This window comes from Nelusetta ayraudi, unplaced genomic scaffold (assembly GCF_046127955.1).
Source record: "Nelusetta ayraudi isolate G7.1 ecotype Tasmania unplaced genomic scaffold, CSIRO-AGI_Nayr_v1 ptg000017l, whole genome shotgun sequence".
Lineage (NCBI taxonomy): Eukaryota > Metazoa > Chordata > Actinopteri > Tetraodontiformes > Monacanthidae > Nelusetta > Nelusetta ayraudi.
In genome coordinates, this window is record NW_027466067.1 from 3572507 (window position 1) to 3597213 (window position 24707).

Genomic DNA, 24707 nt, shown 5'->3' on the forward strand with positions numbered 1-24707 from the left:
GGTCGCTGGGAGGTCAGGTCTATATCGGTCTGTGCTGATTATTCTGTCAGGTCGTTGCCTGAGAGACTGGGACTAATGACGGAGAGATGACAGAATCTGCAGCAACACCAGGAACCACGGCACCAGTGTAGAGACGCAACAAGATTTTAGGGGAGTAACCTGGTCAACCTGGTTTAGTACGTTGGGGGGGAGAAGCAAGTTAGGTCTGTCACTCCTCTGGTATACTTGCGCTGCCTGGTGTCCAATGAATGTGGACTGAAAATCATTGAGATCACTTTATTCAGACGAGCTGATCTCTAAATCACTAAAAAATAAAAAAAATAAAATAAATAAAAAAGTAAACGCATCTAGCTGTCTCACATAAAAAAATACACACTACTAGGTTCACAGCTGTCCAGCAGAGGGCAATGTCGTACACCCTTTAAAAGTGTGAAGAAGAGCAATACGATTCAGCAGTGAAATTATCAACTCGCTTCAATATTTAGTACGTTTAGTTACATGCTACATTTTTTTTTTTTTTTTTTTTTTTTTTTTTTTTTTACTTTTTTAACGACATAACAAATTGAAAAAAAGATTGAGAGGAGATTGGAGAAGCCACCTCTGTAGGTCTTGTCCACAAACATTATTGGTTCTTTGAGAGTTAAAAAAAAAAAAAAAAAAAAAAAAAAAAAAGATAATTAATATTTACAATTATTTACAATTACAATTATTCAGGACAGAGGATAGGTTTTCTTTCTGGTCAGGCAAGTATCTCGTTTCCTACTTTTTCAAAACAAAACAAAAAACCTGGCAGAAACGCATTCTTTCAGCCACCAGGTGGAGCCCAACTAACGAATTAATATATTTATTTAAAAAAAAAAAAAAAAAGAAAGAAAGAAAGAAAGAGAAAGAAGAACTGCATAACCAAACGAAACATTACTGCATCATTCGGGAGTTCGCCGAGTTTCGTTTTCGGGTGGATTAATGCTACTGCAAATTGTTTACCGGAAGATAGATCCTGTTAAACAGGTCATTAACGACTGTTTACAAGTCACGTGTTCTGCAGGGGAAAACTAGCAGTGAGGAGTTGGCTGCCCTGACTGCTGCTGAGCAGCCGTGCTGCAGACACAATAGCGGGACAGAGTCAACAGACCAGTTTGAAAATCCTCATTATTCACCTGACCACACACTGACCTGACCAGCAAATACTGAGATTGCAGGAAGACAATACGAGGAGTGCTGAGAATTTTTTTTTTTATTATTATTATTTATTTTCAGCTGTGAGCATAACAAAAATAGAAAACCCTTTATCCTCTGTAATCTGTTAAGGATTACACAGTGTGCGGAGGTTTAACAAACCCAAACACAAGTTAGTCCTATTATTTGCTTTTTAAATTTATTTTAATTAAAGTATTAATTCTCAAAAATAACAAAGGTTCTGCGACTGGTTTGTGCATTGGACACACCAGTCATTTGACACCCAGTTCTGGGAAACCAACTCCTTGATCCAGAACAGTCAGAAAGCGGGCATGTTGGCATGTTGGCATGTTGGCATGCCCAACTGCTGCGTGTGCTGCAGCCCTTTGTTCTCCACGTTGTTCTGATCTTTCCAGTTTGCCTTGGTTTTGCCTGCACCCGAACGTTCGTATGTGAGGCAGTGACGCCACCGACCGACCGACCCGACTTGAATAGAGGTTTGCTCTCAATCGCGAAGATCACAATCACCTGTGCGACCGACCTACCCGTCTCTCTTCTTTTCCCCTGCTTTGCGATGTCGCTTTGACAGTCTGGAAAAAACATTTCATTTCGAGTTGGTGCTGCTCAGATGATTTTAGTGATTGTAACCTCTGAGGACGGTCATGAAACAGTTAGGCAGACAAGCAGCTTTCCTCGGTTTATTGGGTCAACTCAATTCCACTACATATTTTATACTACAAACATTCAACCCAACACAGTCTCAAAGTGAGAGCAAATTCAGTTTGGTCTGTAAGTCCACTGAAATGTACCAATGGGCACTTTGAGGTCGACTAATGAAAACGTCTATAACTTATTACGTACGTTCTGCGTCTTTAAGGACACAAGACAAGCAACCTGAGATCTTGGATGAGCACATTGAGCAGCCATTCAGAAGATCACATGCAGCGTGTAGTAGAACAGCATTTGAGGTATAGCGGGTGCCACACGGGACGTCTGCAGGGTCCAGCGGGCCGCCAGTGGACGGCGTCAGTGTAGAGTTTCAGGTTTCAAACGACATCCACCTGGTTCAGCTTGGCCATCTTGGCCCGCAGGATCTGGATCTCAAGGCCGAGCTTCTCCCTCTCCAGCAGCAGGTTTCCTCTCTTCAGCTCCATCAGGTCCGCGTCCACGGCCACCATCCCAGGCAGCAGTGCCGGGACCTTCTCTTCCGGATCTGCTCGGACAGACAACACAACCTTCTGAATTCTCCAACAACACCAGCACAACTGTCGATCACATTTTCCCTGAGAAGAGCATAGCGTCAAATCATAGAGAGGGCGATTGCTGCTTCTTCTTTGTCCATCAGAATTATTATCATTAGCACGTATTATAATTCATTTCTAAAAGACACGGAGCAACTGAGTTGCTCGAGACTTCAAACTTTTATTTTGGAACCAGCAGAAGCAGCAGCCTGATAAGTGACACACAGTGAATGGGTTACCCTCTGCATATGAAAGGGACTTGAGCTCCACCTCCACGGGGTAATGGTCGCTCACTTTCAGAGTCTGGAAAACAAACACATTCAATACTTTATTTATCATTCGTCTATTGAAAACAGTACCATGAAGGCTTGGGTCTCAGATCGATGTGGGTGTTTATCTCTGCGACTCTCACAAAACATGCCTTGGCATGTAAAGTCACTCTTATTATCTTGAACGACTGCAGCTGGCTTTGGCACCTTGCAAGTAAAACAACACCATGGTGCAGGTAATAATGGCAAACGGGAGATAAGATTGTGTAATTAGACGTTATTTCACAATGTCATGGTCCCAAAAGCACTTCTTGTGGATTATTAGCACGTATTTAATGTTAAGTTTGCAAAACCACACAAACAAATACATATTTGACCATGAAACTATTTAAACTATTGCATAAGTGGTAAATATGACAAGGAGGGTGCGGGCTAATAGGGATATTAAAAGCAACAGATTTCATTGTGACTCATCATCACTCCTAACATTCCTGACCAGGTTCTCGTTGAGAGAATGTTGAGACTAAAAACCTTTTTCACATATGGCGACATCTGTGTATCTTTTTCTGCTTAAAATTGGATGGTAAAAGCAAGAGGGTCTTACAAGAGTACGGCTAGTTTGTCATTTTGAGATCCTGTGTCAGCAGAAGCACATCTACAGACCTGCTCGTAACTGAGTCCAAATATCTTCTGGAAATCGAAGGTTCTGGCAGAGTTCGGTACGATGGCCCTTAGCATGTCATCTCCGTAAACCACTATCCTGGACAAGGACACACAGTGTTCATTTTTACTCAGTCATTCATTCATTCATTCATCTTCTATACCCGCTTATTCCTATTCAGGGTCACAGGGGTCTGCTGGAGCCTATCCCAGCTGTCTTAGGGCGAAGGCAGGGTGACACCCTGGACAAGTCGCCAGTTCATTGCAGGGCCAGGGTTAATTTTACTCAAGCAGGTAAAACCAAAAGAGGGGAGATTAAGGTTCATTCAAAATATTAGTATGTATTATAATTTTAGAGTTGGATGAGCATCACCAATTTAGCTCATAGCTCTGCTCAAAAGGTGGTTAGCTTAGGTTAGCGATAGCAAAAGTTACCAAAAAAAGGTAATGTTTTGCCTCTCTCATTTAAAACACTTCTTGGGTTACGAAAATAATTGGAAAGAAGAAGAAGCCTTTCAGAGGAGAGCAAAGAATTACCAAAAATGAGTCCAGTTGACTTAACCTTCAAGACTACGATGACCTGGACAACTGAGAACCTTCACAGATATACTGGGAGTGACACAGATGTTTAAAGCTTCTTCGCTTTATAGCCTGCAATGCTACCTGTCATATGTGTAGTTATTGCGGTGACTTGTTGTGGTGTCGACGTCGTCTGCGATCAGCCAGTGGAAGTTCTTGTCGCTACGTATGCGAATGGTCTTCATGTCCTTCTTGGAGACATACTGGCCATCTGCATTGAAGTCGCCCAGAATCATCACGTTCTAAAACAGACAGGAGACATAAGACAGTTTGTAAGAGATTCAAACATGTGATTGAGGCGTATAAGAACTCTAAGAAAGATGTGTGAGGTATGAAGGGTAGGAAAGATGTTTTCTCATCTTAAAGTCATTAATCGTTTAATGCTGCAAGCTGCTTTTAAAAATGCTTGAAACACGTGTTACCACAGCTAGCTAACATTCCTCAAGCTAATGCGAGACAGCTGCTAGCTAATGATTATGTGTGGTTCGAACCTTGGTAACGAACTGCGCAACATTTCAATTTCAGCAGTAGGCAGAACGAGTTACTCTGAGGGTTTCACCACACATACATTCATCAACCCTATGATTGTCTTTATCTATTTGTCTCGTAGGTGCCGCAGTGCTGCCAGACGGCAATCGTCAGTGATTTTGCAGGTCCTCACATCCGTCCTCCACTTCTTCTTGACATTCAGGAAGACGTCATAGAGCTCATCCAGCTCGTTCTCTGAGTCATCTGGTTTTGTGTGGACGGGGATCATCACCAGGTCCTTCAGCACTGTGGTGGTCATGCGAAAAAAAAAACATGTGATTCACTGTGCCATGGCACGCTCCCTGATTTGGAATGGGGCACTGAAAAAAATTCCCCATCCACGGAGAAATTGTGTCTTCTACCTGTGTTCAGGCATCTGAAGCGCAGGATGTAAGGATCCCGCGCGAAAACATCTCCTCCCTCGGTCAACTGGTCATCAAATTGATAGGAGCCCACCAGGTCCACCATGTCGTCTCTACACACAAACCATAGAGCAAAGCAGGTGTGCGTCAGCGTAAACAAGGATCTAAGAGCCGTTTTGCCTCCATATGTTTAGCGACAGTACGACAACATCCCGTCAACCAATTCAAATATTGACTACGCGGCCCGTTTGCCAGAGTGAGGTTTGCATAAGGAGAGCACATCAGAGAATTCCAAAGAACCAGCAGTGGTTCAGTGTCTGACTGCAGAGGCACCAACACGTTGAAGAACCAAACGAGGTACTTTGTGTTGCTTGAATGAACTGTGCTGAACACTGCGATTTAAAACAGCAAGAGCAGGATGATGTAATGTCATGGGACACGGGCAACAGTGTGGATCAGGCAGGCTTTAATTTGTCCTTAATAATTCTTAATAAGACCTTAATAACAGCTCAAACAAAGCAAGAGCTTTAAAAAAAAAAAAAAAAAAGACTTTCCATTAACCTTCAGTTGACTGTCAGTGATACTGGAGCAGCCTTCTGGTGCAAGTGGAGGCTCACCTGTACAGGAACATGAACTGCTCCTTGTAGGCATTCCGACCAAGGCGAGAGCTTATCTTCAGAGTGTAGTGGTGATTGCTGTCAAACCTGAAGCAACCAACGGGACAAACAGGGTTGGTAGCGACCGTTTACGGCACACATCCTGGTTGTGACTTGTTGCCAGTGTTATGGTCACTAAGGCTCACTTCTTCAGCGCGTCCAGGAAGATTCTCACAGACTCACCGCTGATGTCCACCACCTCTAGGATGACGATGATGTCATACCGGGACACAATCTGCAGGGGGCGATAGGGAGGGACAGAGTTTAGTGACAGCAAGCGAGCCGCGCTGAGGCTTTACTTTGCTTTACTTTGAAACTTCTCTATAACTGAGGAGAATTTGCAGGATTTTTAACATTATTTCCTTTACTTTCCTTTACGTTATCTTAAACTATTTCAAGTATTTAAAGCATTTGGCCTAGCTCGAGGCTGTCAAGTAAAGCTGTCCGCAGCCACCTGAAGCGTAAGAGAGATTCTAAGGGATGTGATTCCACTTTTATCTGATAGATTATCTCTGATCTCGATGGTTACGTGTATTCATAGCTTTTGTGTCACTGCACTGCGCTACATCTTTATGAGAAACTTTCAACAGTCTGGCAGCCGTATTCTCGTTCCTGTTTGTGCCAACAAGAATTAAATGATTTTGTCATGTGGCTCTTCTGAACGAAAGTGATGATGTCATAAAATAGAACAATTGAAATTCTCCAGCTTTCCCCCATACTCCAAAAACAAGCGAACCTGAGCTTCGGAGAAGCAGTTGTAGAAAACAAATAATGTTTTAGGCTCATGGGGCAGTTGCCTTACAAAGTGTGTGTTTGTGTTACCTTTACAAGGATTTCCAACACATCTGGCGATGCTACTTTGCTTCTTCCAAATTTCTGGATATTAAATGCAGCGATCTTCATGTTGGCTGCAGGGAGAGAAAAGACCGAGGCAGGAACAAAGTTACTATCGTGTTAACGAGGCCGTATGTGTCGTGCACAGGCATGTCTGGTATTCGTGCACGGACATTCATCAGACGAGCTTGTGTGTGTGTGTGTGTGTGTGTGTGTGTGTGTGTGTGTGTGTGTGTGTGTGTGTGTGTGTGTCTGTGTGCGCACGAGCGTGTGTTTGCTGTTTGACATGCAGCCATTCCCAAAAGAAAAGCCTGTCAGCCTGTCTGCTCCTCTGCCTCGGGCCTCGTGACAGACTGAGGATTTTACCATGACGGATGTTCACACAGCCGATCAAATCAAATGTCAGCATTATGAGTGACATAAACGAGACAAAAAGATTTACAGAAGAAGAAGAAGAAGAACTCGGTCGTTGGAAGGGAGACCTGAGGATAAGGAAGTGACAGAAAGGTCACAGCTGAAGAGAGAAATTTTGATAAGTGCAAGTAATATAGAAGTTTCTTCTTTTCTTTTTCTTTTCTTTTTTTTTTTTTTTTAAATCTGTTGTCATGTTAAATTATGGAATGAAAGCAGGCAAATGAAAACATTTTAGGAAATGATTGCGGTAAACTAAACATTGCGAAAAGGCATATTGGTTTCCTTTCTTATGAAAGAAAAACTCAAAACGCAAGTGAGGAAGCAAAAGCAAAACAACAACACAACTTTAGAGTGTTTACAGTGTTGTATGTTCATTTCTCTGTTTTCTTTTCTTTGTTATTTCGCTCTGTCACCACACCTCATTCCTGCATGAGCAGTGTATACAGAGAGCTAATCCCATGACAGAACTACTGAAGTTTTTCGGGTAGTCTGTTTTTAACACACAATAACACACATGGAGAAGTCGCGATGAGTGAGATTTAAATTACGCATTAAGCAAAGACAGAAAAACAAATTCCTTTTTTTTCAAAAGGAAACCAACAAAATCCTCAGTTGTCTTGCTTGTTTTTAGTTTTCCTGGCTAAATTAAATAACTTGAATGTCCTTGCTGAAGTTTGGACTCGCAATAAAACTGCTGGAGTTATTCTGTCAAGCGTCACAGCTTCACAGCTGACGTTTCAAGCCTGAATTCTTGTGCATCCACCTTGAAAAGCTCCGGCCATTTCCACATATTCAGCCTGGGCCAGTCACTGTCTCTAGGGTGGCAAAAAGAGGCGCAAACGACAGCAGCAATTACGAGTTGTTAACATTCCTGTGGTGACGCGCTGTCCGCCCCGGACATGTTTCCTCGTCGTTATAGTAGTCACTGCCGCTACATGCAAATCTGCTCAACGTAGGACGACTGTGAGGACATGTCGCCTCAGTGGTGACATGGGCTACAGAGTCTGGAGAGAGTCAGGCTCTGTATTGTATTCATTTTTAATTCTCAAATGAGCATGTTGTTGATTTTTTTTGTTTTAATCAAAGGCCAAAATGGACACCAGCAGAGACAACGTGATGTAATCTGACTGAGACAGTAAGGAGCCTCACCGCTGCTTGAAGACACGAGACTAATTCACTTTTTCATCTTCCAGGTTGTTCCCATTGTCCAGTGAACGCTCAATTATTTCTCTTAGACTTGACCGCTCCCACTTAAAGTACAGCTGCATCATCACACCCTCAAGCTGTACCTAATAAAGTGGCTGATGAGTGTACACAGCCAAAGCAGTCTCTCTCGCCGCTGCTCTGCTCACTAGTGCATAGGCTACCATCAGTGGAACCGGACGTTGCTGTGTACAGTAAAGATTATTGTACAACCAAGCAGCTGTTTGAGAGTCAAAAGCCAAATAAAGACGATGACGAGACGAGCTGGAGAAAGCAATGTTTAAGTTTAGCGTTCGAGTCAAGGTGCTGTGTGCCGCTAAGCTACATGACTAACCAAGCACCTTACTCATCAATGTCCCACCATAACCATTCCATGTTCCATCTTTCTACCTTCAGTTCATTTAGTCTTAGCATTGCCTACAGTGACCAGTTCATCGAAGACTAAGCTAAGGCTACGCTAACATCAACCTTGATGATACAGGTTCTCTCTCCAAACAACCTATCTCGGGTATTCATGTCGTGGTAACACATCAGGCAGCCCAGAGGTGTAGATTTTTGGTCGTGTGGCGTGGAAAGCTGTTTGACCGTTTTCTTCCCCCCCCGTTGATTCGATCACGTGCTGCCGCTGACAGAGACGTCTCGCCAACAGACACAAAAAGCAGCAAATCCCAGCACACTCATGTTCAGAAACGCTCGACTTGCTGCCACCTCTGAATTGGCAGATTATCCCCAAACAAGCTTTGTCCTGTCGCCGAGAGGCGTAGTACCAGTACCAGTATCACTGTCAGTACCAAGAGGAAGTGAGAAAAGAAGAGTTTAACGCAGGAGAGAAAAAATAAATATTGTACCATCTGCTTCATCGTGTAAAAGTTGTCAGAGTAAGTACAAGTACAGGAGGTACAGGTAGGCTGTACCACCCTGCAGTACAGAATGATCACAAATGATCAGATTCCCAGTGCCTCCCCAGGACACTCGCTGTCTAGGGAACACTGCTATGTGATACAGACGTCCTACGGGAGGTAGGAGCTGGAAAACAGCAAAACAATCTAACGGCTCTAACATGTTCAGAAAGTGCAGCCGACAGCTGTGTCTTGTGTGGCTGTCTAATATTTCCAAATTAAGGCCATAACCATTTTATTTAGATTGCGAAAGAGCTGAATGCAAAGTTTTGCCCGCAACAAAAATAATCTGGAGCCACCTGTGTGAGATGGTGGTTGAATTCATTTGATATTTAAATCACATGCAACCATTTTTCACCGCTTTCTTCTGCACTCCATGCAAAGCGACCCTGGAGTTCCAGAAATGCTCGTTTTCATTTTGTTGTTGTTGTTGTTTTCTGTGCCTAAAGGAGGCTTATTTGGTACTGACAATTAAATGTGAGTAAATTGCAGGTGATGAAGCTGGCTGGCTCTGTGCCAAAAAAGTCAACGTTAACATGAACGAAGGCTTAAATAGCTGAACAACATTAATCACCAGAAACGTTCAAGCAACACATGTGGGCACTAAAAAGAAACGAGGATCTGGCTCCACTTCCCCTGAGCGTGTCTTCTACCTCCAGGTGACCTGTTAACAGCCTTAGGAGTCTTATATCCTATAATAGACTTCTGGCCATCGATGCGTCTTTTATTTTTGCTTCAGTAGTAGAAGTTACCCCTTGTCCTCCTCATCTACAGACATTCTATAAACTATACCCTATACATTCTGTCTTGGATGTATAGCAACCATCCCACACGTGAGCCACTTTCCGAAAAACATTTCCTGGCGTGTTTTCATCAGGTGACCTGCGAGGCATCCTACAAGTCATCTGCATCCCTGAGCTCTTGCAACTGTTTCTCAAGGATGCACGCCCACCGCTTTGTGGTGGTGTCAAAGCCTAAAGTAATTTGCAGTTACAGTGTTTGCTTGTTCAGATGTAATGCTTGACATGCAACCAATTGACACGCAAGGTTTCGACACCTTGACGAGAACAGAGAGCAAGTCTGACTCTCGGCTAACAATGACAACAATGACAACTTTTCCTTTTCTGTTTCTTTTTTGCAGCAAAAAATTGTAAATCCTTAAATTTCTCAATCTACAAAATCTACAATTTGCATAATGTACCAATGAAAAGCCGCAGTGGCAAAAACCGAGGAACTGGTACCTTGTCACCAAAAGAAGAAGCACTCTACAGTGCTCTGCACCACTACCAAGACTCTCCCATGATCTACACTGCAGAACTTTAGCTATAAGCCAACACATGTGTGAAGTGCTTTCCTATTGTCTTGAGTCCCATAAAGCCTCCCATGTATTTACACAGCAAGAGCAAAGAACTGAAGCATTTTCTCACCTGTAGAAAGAAGAAAATCTGCTGCTGCTTCCTTTTCACCAGGAAAGAAGAATATTAAAAATAAAGGGCAGGAGAAGAGGGACAGTAAATGTGTTTGGACCTTGGCTCTCCTTTTTTAAAAGACAAAACCTCCTCTGGTTGACAACGCAAAAGTGGGATTGGTCGCAAGCCACCAATAGCAAGACAGCCCAAGACACACACACACACATAGGCAAAAACACACACAAACCACAAAGCAAGTCCCCGCCCTCAGACTGTCTTCCTGTTGCATGTTTGACAGATGGGTCTGTGTTTGAGAGAGAAAGAGAGACAAACAGTGAGATGACGGTCTGTTGCAGATCAGACATATGCAACCAACAGGAATCTGGCAAAATAGCCCAGAGTACACTCGACTAAGTTTTTTTGTTTGTTTGTTTCAGATTTTTTGGATGCTTTCTTTGGTATCTTTATTTTAAACCGTAAGAATCTTCATACAGAATTGAGTTAACATAGAGATAACATCTCATAAGGACAACCATCGTGAAATTACTGAAGGAACAATATTCACAGATGAATTAGTGGAAACTGAGTTATTTGGTGGCCGCATTCATGGTTGTTCTCATCAACATTCTCACAGTGCTACTAACAAACTGTTGCTTTTTAAAACTATTGTGATTTGATTTATTCAGTCTTTTCACTTTGAGCAGCCAAACATAAAAAGCAGAATTCTGTTATTAAGTCAGAAGAAGGTATTTAGCTTTATTTATTTTTAAATCCTGTTGCATTTAGATCAGTTTTTTCCCCCCCTTTGAAGCCACCAGGAGCGTCAACATTGTGATCTTTACCAGATTGGGGTGGGGGTGGGTAAAGGGACAGCACTGGCTGGCTGAGCTGGCCAGATCAGCTCAACATGTTTTGCATTAGCAAACACAAAAGAGGCCCACCTCAAAAATCCCACACACTGCTGGCTCTCCTCAACTGGAACCACTGCCGCCCCCACCACAGCCTCAGGCAGCAGGTGAGGGGCAGGAGGAAACATGAACCTTTACAACATACCTGCTAAGTCCAGGGAGGCGGAGTTCTGGAGGCGTCATGGGAAGCACTGTATATGCCCCGCACTCTTCCTGTTAACGCCAAACAGTCGCACAGAATGCATTTACAGTCACAGCTTGTTTTCAGCACCTACACAAAACGTTTGTACGGGTGGCAACAGTTTACTGTGGCCATACCTTGTTGGGCATTTTCACATATTTTGAAGGAGATGGAAAAAGAGGGGGAGAAGCAACATTTCTCATTCGGCTTGGAGAGGTATCTCAGCCCTCTGTGATGTCACAGATCTCCACCAAGCTAATATCATAACTGTGTGTTTCAGTTAACACTTGGTGAAAAGCAGAAATAATAAAGTTCAGTTCCTGTGGAGTTCACAGACAATAGGACCTTTAAAAAAAAATACATTTCAAGTAGGAATTGTCACCTTATTTTCAATTTTAAAAAAAAACAACAACTTTGCTTCAACTTCATTTAAAGGAGATACCGTGAAAACAAAATCATTTAACCACAATATGTCCTAGTTGTGTACTGCACCAACTACAAAAGAAATTTGAGCCACATCCTCCCCTTTCACAACAACTTCCCCTGAATCAGCACAGTTTACCTGAAGTTCTTTGGAAGCCTCTGGTGTAGCAAGCACTGAACTTCTGAGCCTGTAATCACATTTTTGATTCTGGATTTATGAACCCTGAAAATTGGAAGAAAGATTTATGGCACTTCTTTCATTCACTTATTGCACAGCTGTTACACCCGGCTAGTCAGTTAATTGCACAAAAGTCAAACACTCAACAAACACACGCCTATGGACAATTTAAAGTTCCCAGTTTGCCTCACATGTATGATTCTTTTTTTTGTGTTTTTTTGTGAGTGTGGGAGGAAGCCGACTAATTCTGCAACTTTTTATTTCAGAAATGAATAAATTAAGCTCTAAAAATGCCTTTTTAAGTTCAAACTCATTGCACGGCATCCCAAAGTCGTTTACAGCCACAGATATTTGAGACATTCTGATCCAGTTATTACCCTAAAGTCTTGCTCGGTGCTTTCCCGAAAATCATGGATGACTGACTCCGCCTCCTGCTCACCTGACAAAAATAAGGAAACGGTTTTACCCGCACACAGAGCGACGGAGAGAGTCAAAGAGGAATCTGTGCTTGTGCATACCTTTTCCTAAGGGAAGGAGAGTCTGAAGATTTTGGAGCCAGTGGAGGAACTAAATACCACAGTGTGAATGTGAGAGGACAAGAAACAGGTACAAAGAAACTCTGTACACAGTCACGGATGACTTTCTGTTCCGCACGGCGCCATTGTGTTTTGCCTCATTCATAGTGAGGATGTCTTTGCGATGCATGGAGGATCTGGTGTGTCCTGTGTGTCAGGACCTTTTTAAAGATCCCGTGGTGTTGTCGTGTAGCCACAGCTTCTGCAAAGAATGTCTGCAGGCCTGGTGGAAAGGAAAGTCGATAAAGGACTGTCCGGTTTGTAAGAGGAGATCTTCGAGGAGTAATCCGCCCTGTAACCTCGCCCTAAAGAACCTGTGTAAAACCCTCCAGCTGGAGCAAGACCAGACAGCCAGAGCAGGACATCAGGCTGTGTGCAGTCTGCACTCTGAGAAGCTCAAACTCTTCTGCCTGGACCACCAGCAGCCAGTGTGTCTCATCTGCAGAGACTCAAAAGCCCACAGCCACCACAAATTCAGACCCATCAATGAAGTTGCCGAGCATCACAGGCAGGAGCTCCAGAAACACAGCGAGCCCCTACAAGAGACACTCAAACTCTTCCAACAGGTCCAAGAGCACTTTAGTCACACTGCAGAATACATAAAGCTCCAGGCCCGGTGCACAGAGGAGCACATCCAGGAGCACTTCAGGAGATTCCACCAGTTTCTGGAGGAAGAAGAGGAGGCCAGGATCACTGCTCTGAGAAAGGAAGAGGGCCTGAAGACTCAGAGGATGAAGGAGCTCACCAGGACTCTGAGCAGAGACATTGCAGCTCTTTCGGATGCAATCAAGACCTCAGAGGAGGAGATCAGTGCGGAAGACGTGTCCTTTATGTTGAACTACAAGGCCACAGCGAAAAGAGTCCAGCAGTGCCCCCTGCTGGAAGAACCCAAGCTGGTGTCAGGAGCTCTGATAGACGTCGCCAAACACTTGGGGAACCTGAGCTTCCACATCTGGAACAAGATGAAGGAGCTTGTCTCTTACACGCCTGTGATTTTGGATCCCAACACTGCCAACCCAGAATTCACTCTGTCTGATGACCTGACCACGATGACACACGGGGAGAAGCAGAGGCTGCCGCAGAACCCCGAGAGGATCAACTCCCACCGCTCAGTCTGGGGCTGGGAAGGCTTCACCTCGGGCCTCCACACCTGGGAGGTCAACGTCGGAGACAACCGAGCCTGGTTTGTTGGTGTGGCCGAGACTGTCCACAAGAAGAAAGGTCAACAAACGAGGTTCTGGCAAATAGAGTTCTACAACGACCGCTACACCGCACGCTTGCTTGGGAATCAGCCCGTCGTCCTGCGAGTGAAGAAGAAGCTGCAAAGGATCCGAGTTTACCTGGACTGGAGTGGTGGGAAGCTGTCGTTCACGGATCCTGACGCCAACATACACATTCACACCTTCACGCACACTTTCACAAACAAAGTGTTTCCGTGTATCGGCACACTGGGCGAGCTCCCACTGAGGATATCACAAGGCAGCATCTGCGTGACCAGGGAGAACCTCAGCTGGGTGTCATGATGATACTGTGGTGTGACATCCAAAAGGACAGGTTGTGAACACGGAACAAATTTTAGTTTTGTGATCAGGTGCTTGTGTCGTGTGTTGTCTGTCTATTCTGCAAGATGGAAGCGGGACTTTGCAATGACCTACCTGCCAGCTACCAGAGAGTCGGCCAGATCCTGCCATTGAAAAAACATGACAGTTAGCACAAACGCCTATAGCAACTGCAAAGTGTGGCAGCTACACTCACTTGATTTCAAGTTTAAATTCTTGTCTGTCCATCTTGCCAAACTTTTGGCATTCCATAGCAAATAACTGACCTCAAGCCATCACCAGCTCATTTACCCAAGACTCAGTTTCTGACTGTGATGTTTGGAGCTCCTGTTATGTGATACAAACCCAGCACTTACACTTTTGTTGCAGTTGTGGACTGTTCTGATTTCTTTCATAAATAGATTTTATTTATTTAGATTGTTTTTTCTAACCTTTATTTAATCAGGCAAGTTATTAAGAACAAATTCTTATTTACAATAACGGCCTGAGTATTTCTTTTATTATTATTAATAGAAAATACTCATAGCTTATCAAAAACTTTCAAATATTTTAATTGACATTTCTTGCCAATTTCCCAGAAACGTAGCATTGTAGTTTTCTTATTTTGGTTTATTTTAGTTTAGATGTCTACACTGTGAATCTTTGTGAAGCCTAATACACATCTCCATTGGCCCAAACCTTCCCAAATCTGTTAGGTCACGAGTTTCATTTCCCTGAAAATTTGTGTTGTGTGCGCGCGTGTGTCCTGTGTGCGACAAGAAGGCAGTTGACTTTCAGAGAGCTTTAAGACGCGTCTTCATCTGTCCATTCTTCTCAGCCCTTCCTGTGTGTCTGACATTAAACTCCACTGGTGAGTAAAAAAAATAACAGCTGATGAAAACATGTAATCGTTAACTGTCCACTTGCTGAAACAAAATATGTTTGTGACTTTGACATGAAGCCTTAAGGATGAGGTGAAGCATCATGTAAACTTAAATTAAAATTGTGTGAAAAATTCATTGTCTGTGGTTTGGTTTGAAGGATATTTTGGTCTTTTCAAAAAAGAATTATTTTGCTAACAACTCAGATTTTCAAGGTTTTGTAATCAAAAGTTGTATTATTCTGGATTTTGGTTTTGGTCAGAGCAGCTTGTCTCAGGTCATGTCTTCTTTGTTAAGCTGAAAACTCTCAGCATTTCAAGTCATTTGTTTTTCACCATATGGACATTCTTTAAGAATTACATTTTCATTATTCTATTAAACCACTTGTTTTAAATTACTTTTTTTTTCTTGAACATGTATTTAAGTGTTATTTTTTGCCATTTAGCCGTTGATAGGAATTTGATTAAATTATTGCACTCTTAGACTGTTCAAATGTCAACAAGTGTGTGACCACCGCTGCAAAAAGATTAACAAAAAATAAAATAGTATGTTGTGTAGAATCTATGGTTTAGGTTTTTAACATGGAGCAGGACTAAGTATAAAAGTCACTTGACAAGCCAACAGTGGATGATACTTATACACATTTACATATTTTACATTACATTACATAAAATTTGCAACGTTTTCTTATCTAAATTTTAGAGATTTTTGCAATATTTCAGGCATCTTATATCCTTCTTGCAAAGAGACACAGTAGCAGATTTCCTTTAGAAAGCACATTAGGGATTTGAGCCTATACTCATAGTTAAAAAAAAGCAAAACGAAACATATTCATCTCCACAACAGATGATGCCGCCTGTACAAAATCCTGGTTCCAAGCACTGCTCTACGAAAGCCTTGTCCTACACAGAGCAAAAACACCCATATGTGAACCACACGTTACCTTTGCACTTGGATTTATATGACGTGATTGTTGAAATGTCAGCGACTGTTTCATCCAGCGAGTGGGACCATGGGAAGCCTGAGCGGCCTGGCAACTCTGGTGGGCCTGACCTTGCTCCTAGCGAGTGGCCAATGTGACGTGAACTGCAATGGCCATCCAGGACAGGCAGGAATCTCCGGCAGAGATGGACGACCCGGTGTCAAGGGACAGAAAGGAGAGCCAGGTACGAGACCTGGATGCATGTAGAGGGATGCGTCTAAAGGAATGATGTTTAATTGGCTGCCAGGTAGTGGATAATTGGACACTGAAGGGTGATTTATCTCACCATCAGCACAGGGCAGTGGTCCAGTGGATTCAATCTTGGAGCAGGGCCTGAAGGGAGAGACTGGAAGTCCAGGACCGCAAGGAGTCATGGGTCCCAAAGGTTACCGTGGGGAAGTGGGATCTCCAGGTCCCTCTGGATTGGCTGGTAGCCCTGGTCCTCTGGGGAGGAGGATAGGCGATGGTAACAGTCCATTGACACAATTCATGGTTAATACACTTTATGTAACCTGTCCAAATGCTTTTAATCAACCACCCCTCTTACATATGTCACTGAGACTTGGCAAAATTCTGCGCAAACCTCAAGACAAAATTTGTTTCGAGGGAGCATTCAGCTGTTTTGAGTTAAAATGTTGCACAGGTTCTCCCACTTGGCCTTGATTTACCTCACATGTGTGTGTGTGTGTGTGTGTGTGTGTGTGTGTGTGTGTGTGCGTCTACAGGACAACAATCCACCGAGCAGGGTCAGTCAGCCTTCTCAGTGGTCAGGACAGACGTCAGTTACCCGGCATACAGCAAGGTTCTCTCTGTCATCCCTACTCAAAATACTTGCTCATGTATTTTAGATTTTTTTTTGTTTATACGCTTCTTTTGCAAACTTCTGCCTGTTTTAAATTAACACGTTTTCACAACTTGTCTGACTCTTACAACTCGGCACCGTTCGCAATTTTAGGTAAACTGACTAAAAATGGGTTTGGGCCCCCGTTCCCATACATAGTGCAACAACTGTTATTGCCCCCCATCCCCGTGACTGCTGGGCCCATCATCCATGCCCTCCGACCCCCTTAATTGTACCCCAAGACTTTGTAGAATTTACCCAGTGCGTGATGTGTCCTCTCCCTTCCATGTGTGGACATCACGTCTAGACACTGAACACTGAACTTCCTTTTCGGTGTCGTGTTGTTTCAGAAAGTAACTTTCCAGCAAGATTTGTTCAACGTGAACGGCGACTTTAACATGGCCTTGGGGATCTTTACATGCAGAGTAGCAGGAATTTACTACTTCAGCTTCCATTCCACGTCTAAGGTAGGTCACCGTTGCCTCCCAGCAGCTGCTTCATTCAGCTACACGAGAAGAACATTCACGAGTACAACAGCAAGTCATGTGTTGGTTGTATAGCTGGACTGTGATTGCTTATCAATGTGTTTCTGTGCTCAGGTCAGCATGTGCTTAGGGATTGTCAGTCCCACTCACGAAAGAATAAGTTTCTGCGATTACAACAGAAACGTTGACCAGGTCTGTAAAACATTTGAATTTTTGATGGCTAATCAACTGCTTGTATGCTAAGTGAAGTAATATGGGACTTTACTGGCTGGCTCCAGTGACTTGGTTGCTAATGCTTGATGAAGAATAAATTATTTGCATCACTCGATTTCACTGCGTTCCAGGTGTTATCCGGCGGGGTGGTCCTGGAGCTGACAGTCAGGCAGCAGGTTTGGCTGGAGTCCTTCAAGGAAAATCAGAGAGACACCGTGAGGAACGACGTCCAACCCAAACAGATCATCTTCAATGGCTTCCTGCTTTACTGAAACTCAGAATAAAAGAAAGCAACGCATCAGCAGACGTCAGCCATTCCTGCAAATGTTCCCACCCTGAGAATTGTCAAATTTTGCCTCCCACATGTTTCAGTCCAAGATAGAGACCAGCTTGTTGTTTGGATCAGTTCCTATCATAGTGACTCACTAACTTGCAAATGTTGCATAATAAAAGTTTTGTATCGCATGATGATGTTGAGATCTCATCAATATCACGATCTTCACAATATTAATAATCCTTAAAGATAAAGAACAATATAATGCACATACACGTACAGAATCTTTTCTGTGAGCAAAGCAAAGATAATTATTGTGTTGGACAGAACACAAGGTTTTACTCTTCACACTTCTTTTACTTTGATTATGCTTTCCTGTAAATGGTCCTTGCTCAAGTAAATAAGAGTATGATAAGTGAGAGGGGCCTGTTTGTTACTGTTGCAGAGTGGCAACAAAATGCATCTCACTGGAGCTCCCAAATTTGGGTAGTTTAATGAAAAAGATCAGGCGCATCAGCACTGACCACAGAAGTGGTTTTATGTCAGCAGTCACATTTTATTTTTATACAACATTTCCATATAACGGAACGTGACGGAAAGTTACTTCACTTCAAAACATGAGGAAGTGAAAATGTTGTTTTTCTTCTTTCACACTTTAACCTCAGTAGATCCTCAGTTGACCCTTCCATTATTTGTCAGAATTATTTTGGTAAAAACTGCTGACATGACAAGCAATTTATCTTAAGTCACATTGTCAAAGGAAGGCACTGAGCATTTCATTTCAAGCTGTTCACAGCACATTTTAGTATTAGCAAATACACACAAATGTTAACCAAATGCCAGTGTATTTAGGAGGCTGGTTCATTGACAATAAATCATCACCAACAGCACAATAGTTCATAATTCTAATTCAAAATTAGGCCATTTTTTTTTACTCAACTCAAGTCTACGGAGTGACATTTTCTACTTAGCAAACCCCTCTGAAGCTTTATGAAGGAAACTAATTCCACCCAATGGCAGCTAATGGTGGCCATGTACTAAAACAACAAATTAGAATCATTAGATGCCATTGTGCTTGTGTGGCTGCAACCAAATATCTGGAAGATGTGGCCGTAAACTTAATAGTGTCCAACATTTCCCAGCCAAAGTACCTACAGGGCTGCCTGGACATCCCTTCAAATTGCCGCAGAATAAAACCGATGATAGAAATTATAATCTTCCTTCAATACAGTAGTGAGTTTGTTGATTTAGAAAGAAAAACAAATTCTCTGCATATCCATGAATAGATTACTCAACCCATCCATCCATCCCATCCACCTCCTGCACTCAGGGCCGCACTCAGGGCCGCAGGCCTATCCATGCTGTCATAGCAAAAAGCAGGGTGACACCCTGGACAAGTTGCCAGTTCATCACAGGGCTCTGCTCCTGCTCCAGCCCCTCTGTCAAATTTTAGAACCCATTACCAGTCAAAATGTTTGCCCACCCCTGACCCAAGCAGACACTGGGAGAACATGCAAACTCCACACAGAGAGGCCCCAGTCACCCTAATCAACCCATCCATCCATCCATTTTCAATACCCGCTTCTCCTTGAGCCGAGGGTCACAGGGGTCTACTGGAGCCTCTCCTAGCTGTCATAGGGCGAAGGCAGGGTACATCCTGGACAAGTCACCAAATCACTTTCATTTTATATTTGTCTATGTATAAAATGTCTATGATGGTACAAGGTCTGCCCATGACCTGAGACCTGGGTCTTGAGCCCAGCTGCTGAGTTTCAGGCTCCCTGCAGGCTCGATGCATGTGGACCCTTCAGTCTCCTCCATGCGCTGGTTTTCAATCTAATTTGTCTCAGGAATTGACATTTCTTCTTCTTCTTCTTTTCTCTCCCAAAATGCAGAACTAGACACAAGTTGGATTTTTTTCCCAGAAGAAAAAAAAAGCTGCTGAATGTCTCGTTTTGCTTTGGCTTCCTCCTGCTGCACAGCACACAACATCGCTGCCTCCCTTGGCACGGACTACGGCAGAGGCTTTTGTTGATCGAAACTGTGCTCCCAAAGGTGAGGTGCAATTGTGTCTTTTATCTTTCACGTCTACATGTTCATTACAGTCCACTGAATTTTGACAAATGGTGTCTTCACCGGAGAATAGTTTTTGAGTTTTCTACATTGTTGTGGACATTGTTTAGACCAGTCAAACTTGTTCCTAATTATTCTTATATTTATTTTTTCTTATCTCAGTTCTGCTGATTTAAGGTCTTCTGTCTGTCTCTTCATTCAAGTAATTTAACACGCACACTGATAGACAACATCCCTTTTTACCCACTTTTTCACCCTACTTTTTATCATTTCCCATCATTCCTCCGTGGTTCAGATTATCTATGATGCACCTCGGTTACTACCTCCTGGTCGGTAGCCTGCTTTCATTGTCCCTACCCTTCCTGGTTTCATCGCAAACCTGTCCAGGAGCCGGGATACCAGGATTACCAGGTGAGTTCAAAAATACAAACACATGTAGTTTTGTATCGCTTTGGCTGATCATCAGTCTTCCCACACTTAAGGTTTTCCTGGGTATCCTGGCAAAGATGGTCGTGATGGATTGAGAGGAGAGAAAGGAGAGCCAGGTAATTAAAGTAATGAATGATATATTTTTTTTCAAATGACCTTTCACTCAGCCTAAACAAAAAGGGTTGCGAGCAGAGCCAAAAAGGTCAGGCTGCTGTATCTGTCAACTTAGATACATTATTTGTTCACTTTTCGTGTATTTGAACTTTGAATTGAGAAGGTCTTACCTCTCGATTGTGCCAACAACAGCGGAATCATGGAACAGCCACCTTGGCCTTCGGAAAGGACAAAAGGGAGAGCCGGGAGGAATGGGAATCATGGGAAAACGAGGACAGAGCGGGGAACCGGGTAATCCAGGGTCCACAGGCACAGATGGACCTCCAGGAGAGCCAGGAGAGCCAGGGTAATGTACAGGAAGTAGCCTTCATTGTTTTTGAACTTCAATTTAAACAAACTCAGCAGCTGCAGTGTGTGGCAGCTGAACTACGTAATGCTGCTTTAAGGCTGAATGCCACTTAAAAGCCGCTCCCATTTAATGTGTTCTGAGTGGTAGAATAATGTAAACTTTGTTGTGAATGCAGGGTTGCTGGTGTCCAACAAAAGGTGGCCTTCAGTGTCGCCAGAATAACCGACGACAATCCACCGAGAGCCTCCGCAATCCGGTTCACTAAAGTCATCACCAATGTCAACAATGACTACAACACTGTGACTGGACACTTCAGGTTCAAACACAAGTTGTCGCCATAAAAACATACGCTGGACACAATGTGTTTTCAGACACCTCATACACTTTGTGTGTTGTAGATGCCGGGTCGCTGGAACTTACTACTTTGTGTACCATGCATCTCTGAACAACAAACTGTGCATCTTAATGAAGATGGATGACACGCTGCTGGCGTCATTCTGTGACCACCGTGGCAGCAAAAGACAGGTACCTACAAAACAAAACACATTTACATTCTTAGAGAAGTTTTCATTTTTGGTATGTAAATGCAAAAATGACTGAGTCCCATGGCCTCGGACTTGGAGGTGCCGATTCTCATCCCGGCCGCTTCACACTCGGCTGCAAATCGCGCCAGCGCACACTGGAGGTCCTGGCCCGATGAAGCCAACATGACCACATCATCTGCAAATAGCAGAGACGCAATCATGTGGTTCCCGAACCGGACCCCCTGCAGCCCTTGGCTCTGCCTAGAAATTCTGTCCATGAACATAATGAACAGAACCGCTGACAAAGGGCAGCCCTGCTGGAGTCCAACATGCACTGGGAAGAAGTCTGACTTACTGCCGGCAATGCAAACCAGACTCCTACTCCGATCATACAGGGACTGAACGGCCCTTAACAGAGGGCCTCACACCCCATACTCCTGGAGCACCCCCCAACAAGATGCGTGGAGGGACACGGTGGAACGCCTTCTCCAGATCCACAAAACATGTGGACAGTCCGAGGCCATGGTTTTCGACCGGAAAAGGTGGCTTGCCCTCTCCGTGTCGGTGGAGAGAGAGCCTGCCTCTGGTGAATGTATCTTGTTCACAAGGGGTCTTGTTCACAACTGAGGGATAGATGGAGCATGAGATCGACAGGCGGATCAGTGCAGCATCTGCAGTGATGCAGTCGCTGCACGATTTACCGGTTGATCTACGTTCCCACTCTCACCCATGGTCATGAGCTTTGTGTAATGACCAAAAGAACGAGATCGTGGATACAGGCAGCCGAAATGAGTTTCCTCCGTAGGGGTGGCTGGGCGCACCCATAGGGACAGCTCAGTCACCCGGCAGGAGCTTGGTATAGAGCCGCTGCTCCTCCACATCGAGAGGAGTCAGTTGAGGTGGCTCGGGCATCTGTTTCAGATGCCTCCCTGGAGAGGTGTTCCGGGCATGTCCCACCGGGAGGAGACATCTCTTCTGAGTCTGTTGCCCCCTCAACCCAACTCCGGATAGCAGTAGAAGATGGATGGATGGATTGAGTCTCCAAACCTGAGCCTAAAGAGTATTCAGTTACATTAGCCCATTGCAAAAAACATACATATATTATGACATGACATGACAGTCATGTTCGTATGACAAGATTTCACTAAATCCTGACAATTTTAGTCCAAACTTGTGAAATCACAATTTAGAATACTTGACTTTAATTCCTTTGTTCAATGTTAAATAGAGATGCTCGTAGTCAGATCTGTGCTGTGTTTTATTCCAGGTGACTTCCGGTGGTCTGGCAGTCTACTTGTCCAGCGATCAGGAAGTTTGGTTGGAGACCAAAGACTACAGGGGAATGACAGGACTAAAAAATGGTTTCAGCATCTTCACTGGCTTCCTGATGCAAGCCCACTAAGCCCTTACTAGCTACTAACAATCCTGTACTCACAAGTTGGCAAAATAAAATGATTCATCTCTTCATCAAATTGATTGATTTTTGATTTGATTGATTTATTTATTTCGAACATGAAAAGTAATAAGAAAATAAGAGGGATAGAAAACCCAAAACATATGAAAGAAAACTTAAAGAAAAACATATACATATATATATATATTAAAAAAAATAATAATAATAGAATAAGTAATCAAACATCAGTGAAAAATACATCAAAATAATATTGGTCATGCTCGAAAAGGGGTAGGAAGAAGTAAAAACTTATATGTACCTACCCCCAACTTAAATAAGTATACAAGCTTGTGAACTAAATTAAATATATACGATTAGATAACAGAAAGCAGAAAACAACAAAACAGAAAACAACAAAAAGAACAACCAAAGACAAATCTAAACAAAAGACAACTCCAGTTAAAAATAAAACAAGATAAATAAATAAATAAAAATAGTGCTGGACTTCAGCTGTGCAAGTACTGGAGAAATCTTATAAGTCTATATAGATATAATATATAAATATTTATATATATAATATAGATACAGATAGATATTCCTGTATATTCATATGTAGACTGATTGTAATATTACTTGTAATAATAGAACAATAATACAACAACAAAAATAATAATAATAATAGTTGTAATAATTATTATGATTATAACAACACTTTTAAAACAACAACAGCAATATTAATAATAACCAGAATAATGATAATAGTAATACAAAATTAGTGTACTACGTTATTGTACCTACTGAATATTATATTTTTGTATTTTATCCTAAATAGTCCCAAGTTTATACATTCTTTGGTGTCCAGGTTCAGACCATTCCATAGTTTAACCCCGATTATTGAAATACAGAAGCTTCTTTTAGTTGAGTGTATTGTACAAACTTTTAGATTGAGTTGTCCCTTGAGCCTGTAGCTCCTATCTCTGTCGGAGAACAGTCGCTGGATGTTGTGAGGTAACATGTTGTTCCTTGCTCTGTACATTACTTGCACCGTTTTATATTCGACTAAATCAGTGAATTTGAGATAAAACATGATAAAGTAGCAAGTCTTGCATGTTTATTTTTGTAGGTGTATCAATATGTTCTTTTGTACATATAATTTAACATAGCCTCTGCGTGCAACAAAGCACAGAAAAGAATATGTGTTTGATGCCATATACACTGAAGACACTTGATTTGTTCTAAACTTGTTTTGATAAACCTGTCAGTTTGGAGAAATGTTTGCTGAATCATAGATAGATTATACATAGAACAGGTTGAAGCGTTATTATTATTATTATTATTATTATTATTATTATCATTATTATTATTATTATTATTATCTGCACTACATTAAGATTCACTCACATAGAATTACTGGTTAATTTGATGTTTTTTGGCGTCAACTATCACTTAACTGTTTCAACCGATTGGATTTTTTTTGTCTAACAGCTATTATTAACCTAATATTTGAAAAAAAAAAAGAAAGACCATTAGAATCATTAAACTCAACAAACTGGTTCTGTAGAACTGGTACTGACATCCACGCAGATATTTATAACCCATTTCCAAGAAACTTGGGTGTTTTCTTGGCAACAACAGTAGGGAAGTTCAGAGGGGAAACAGAACAAACTGTTAATGTCATATTATCAGATCCATGGAATGATGCTTTATCATCAATTTTATTATTTTTTTTTATCATATTGTGTTTTTACTGACTCCTGCGAAACTGTTTCACTTCCTCTTATGATAATTGTTTTTGAGTAAATGGAAGTTATTACAAAAATAGAGAAAGAATACCACAGAACTATCATTTGAGTTGAGGTCTCTGAGTTCTCTTGATTTTGTAAGTCTAATTGCATAGACACACTCTTGGAATCGTTTTAATAACTTGTTGGAGGACATTGATGAATACAGTCTATTGTTTTCATCTGTCATTATTTTTGCCACCCTGAAAAAAACTGAACACCAGGCACTTTATTCTTTATCTTATCGATATTTGACTATAGTTTTAAATGCATTAGTTGGAGTTGCATTTAAAGAGGTTTCTTCTGTATTTATTCCAGCATCATGCAGCATAGCA

At 42.5% G+C, this 24707-nt stretch overlaps 4 protein-coding genes across 5 annotated transcripts; 3 read left to right on the plus strand and 1 right to left on the minus strand.

Annotated features, from left to right (window-relative positions):
• Positions 1–1860: 1860 nt before the first annotated feature.
• On the minus strand, positions 1861–10446 carry dnase1l4.1 (deoxyribonuclease 1 like 4, tandem duplicate 1). The gene is made up of 10 exons (XM_076024799.1): positions 10249–10446; positions 6294–6379; positions 5618–5706; positions 5433–5519; positions 4816–4928; positions 4587–4699; positions 4010–4167; positions 3350–3446; positions 2657–2720; positions 1861–2389 (listed from the first exon to the last, which is right to left on the minus strand). Exons 2-10 carry the CDS (start codon positions 6372–6374, stop codon positions 2223–2225), a joined length of 969 nt encoding a protein of 322 aa, XP_075880914.1. The 5' UTR covers positions 6375–6379; positions 10249–10446; the 3' UTR covers positions 1861–2222.
• A 1945-nt stretch (positions 10447–12391) lies between these two features.
• Positions 12392–14604, plus strand: LOC142887289 (nuclear factor 7, ovary-like). Its single transcript, XM_076024804.1, has one exon. The coding sequence runs from the start codon at positions 12609–12611 to the stop codon at positions 14016–14018; it is 1410 nt and encodes a 469-aa protein (XP_075880919.1). The 5' UTR covers positions 12392–12608; the 3' UTR covers positions 14019–14604.
• A 167-nt stretch (positions 14605–14771) lies between these two features.
• c1qa (complement component 1, q subcomponent, A chain) lies at positions 14772–17900 on the plus strand. 2 transcript variants are annotated; one of them, XM_076024805.1, is made up of 7 exons: positions 14772–14904; positions 15916–16080; positions 16189–16362; positions 16622–16698; positions 17088–17204; positions 17337–17414; positions 17567–17900. In XM_076024805.1, the coding sequence occupies exons 2-7, from the start codon at positions 15927–15929 to the stop codon at positions 17705–17707; spliced, it is 741 nt and encodes a 246-aa protein (XP_075880920.1). In that variant the 5' UTR covers positions 14772–14904; positions 15916–15926; the 3' UTR covers positions 17708–17900. The 2 variants fall into 2 exon arrangements, with proteins under 2 accessions (XP_075880920.1, XP_075880921.1); XM_076024806.1 differs by lacking the exon at positions 14772–14904 and having other exon boundaries at positions 15912–16080.
• A 1718-nt stretch (positions 17901–19618) lies between these two features.
• c1qc (complement component 1, q subcomponent, C chain) lies at positions 19619–22670 on the plus strand. The gene is made up of 7 exons (XM_076024807.1): positions 19619–19764; positions 20078–20193; positions 20265–20327; positions 20518–20671; positions 20850–20990; positions 21073–21199; positions 22466–22670. The coding sequence occupies exons 2-7, from the start codon at positions 20085–20087 to the stop codon at positions 22598–22600; spliced, it is 729 nt and encodes a 242-aa protein (XP_075880922.1). The 5' UTR covers positions 19619–19764; positions 20078–20084; the 3' UTR covers positions 22601–22670.
• The last annotated feature ends 2037 nt before the right edge of the window (positions 22671–24707 follow it).

What these genes read in the sequence shown, in the direction of transcription:
- dnase1l4.1 (XM_076024799.1), bottom strand. Translation starts at nt 6,374, where the DNA reads ATGAAGATCGCTGCATTTAATATCCAGAAATTTGGAAGAAGCAAAGTA. An exon ending in CTTCAGATGCCTGAACACAG is followed by an intron (nt 4,700 to 4,815) that starts GTAGAAGACACA and finishes TGACCACCACAG; the next exon opens with TGCTGAAGGACCTGGTGATG. An exon ending in AGAAGAAGTGGAGGACGGAT is followed by an intron (nt 4,168 to 4,586) that starts GTGAGGACCTGC and finishes TGTCTGTTTTAG; the next exon opens with AACGTGATGATTCTGGGCGA.
- LOC142887289 (XM_076024804.1), top strand. Translation starts at nt 12,609, where the DNA reads ATGTCTTTGCGATGCATGGAGGATCTGGTGTGTCCTGTGTGTCAGGAC.
- c1qa (XM_076024805.1), top strand. Translation starts at nt 15,927, where the DNA reads ATGGGAAGCCTGAGCGGCCTGGCAACTCTGGTGGGCCTGACCTTGCTC. An exon ending in GGGACAGAAAGGAGAGCCAG is followed by an intron (nt 16,081 to 16,188) that starts GTACGAGACCTG and finishes TCTCACCATCAG; the next exon opens with CACAGGGCAGTGGTCCAGTG. An exon ending in GTTACCCGGCATACAGCAAG is followed by an intron (nt 16,699 to 17,087) that starts GTTCTCTCTGTC and finishes GTGTTGTTTCAG; the next exon opens with AAAGTAACTTTCCAGCAAGA.
- c1qc (XM_076024807.1), top strand. Translation starts at nt 20,085, where the DNA reads ATGATGCACCTCGGTTACTACCTCCTGGTCGGTAGCCTGCTTTCATTG. An exon ending in ACTGTGACTGGACACTTCAG is followed by an intron (nt 20,991 to 21,072) that starts GTTCAAACACAA and finishes TGTGTGTTGTAG; the next exon opens with ATGCCGGGTCGCTGGAACTT. An exon ending in ACCGTGGCAGCAAAAGACAG is followed by an intron (nt 21,200 to 22,465) that starts GTACCTACAAAA and finishes GTTTTATTCCAG; the next exon opens with GTGACTTCCGGTGGTCTGGC.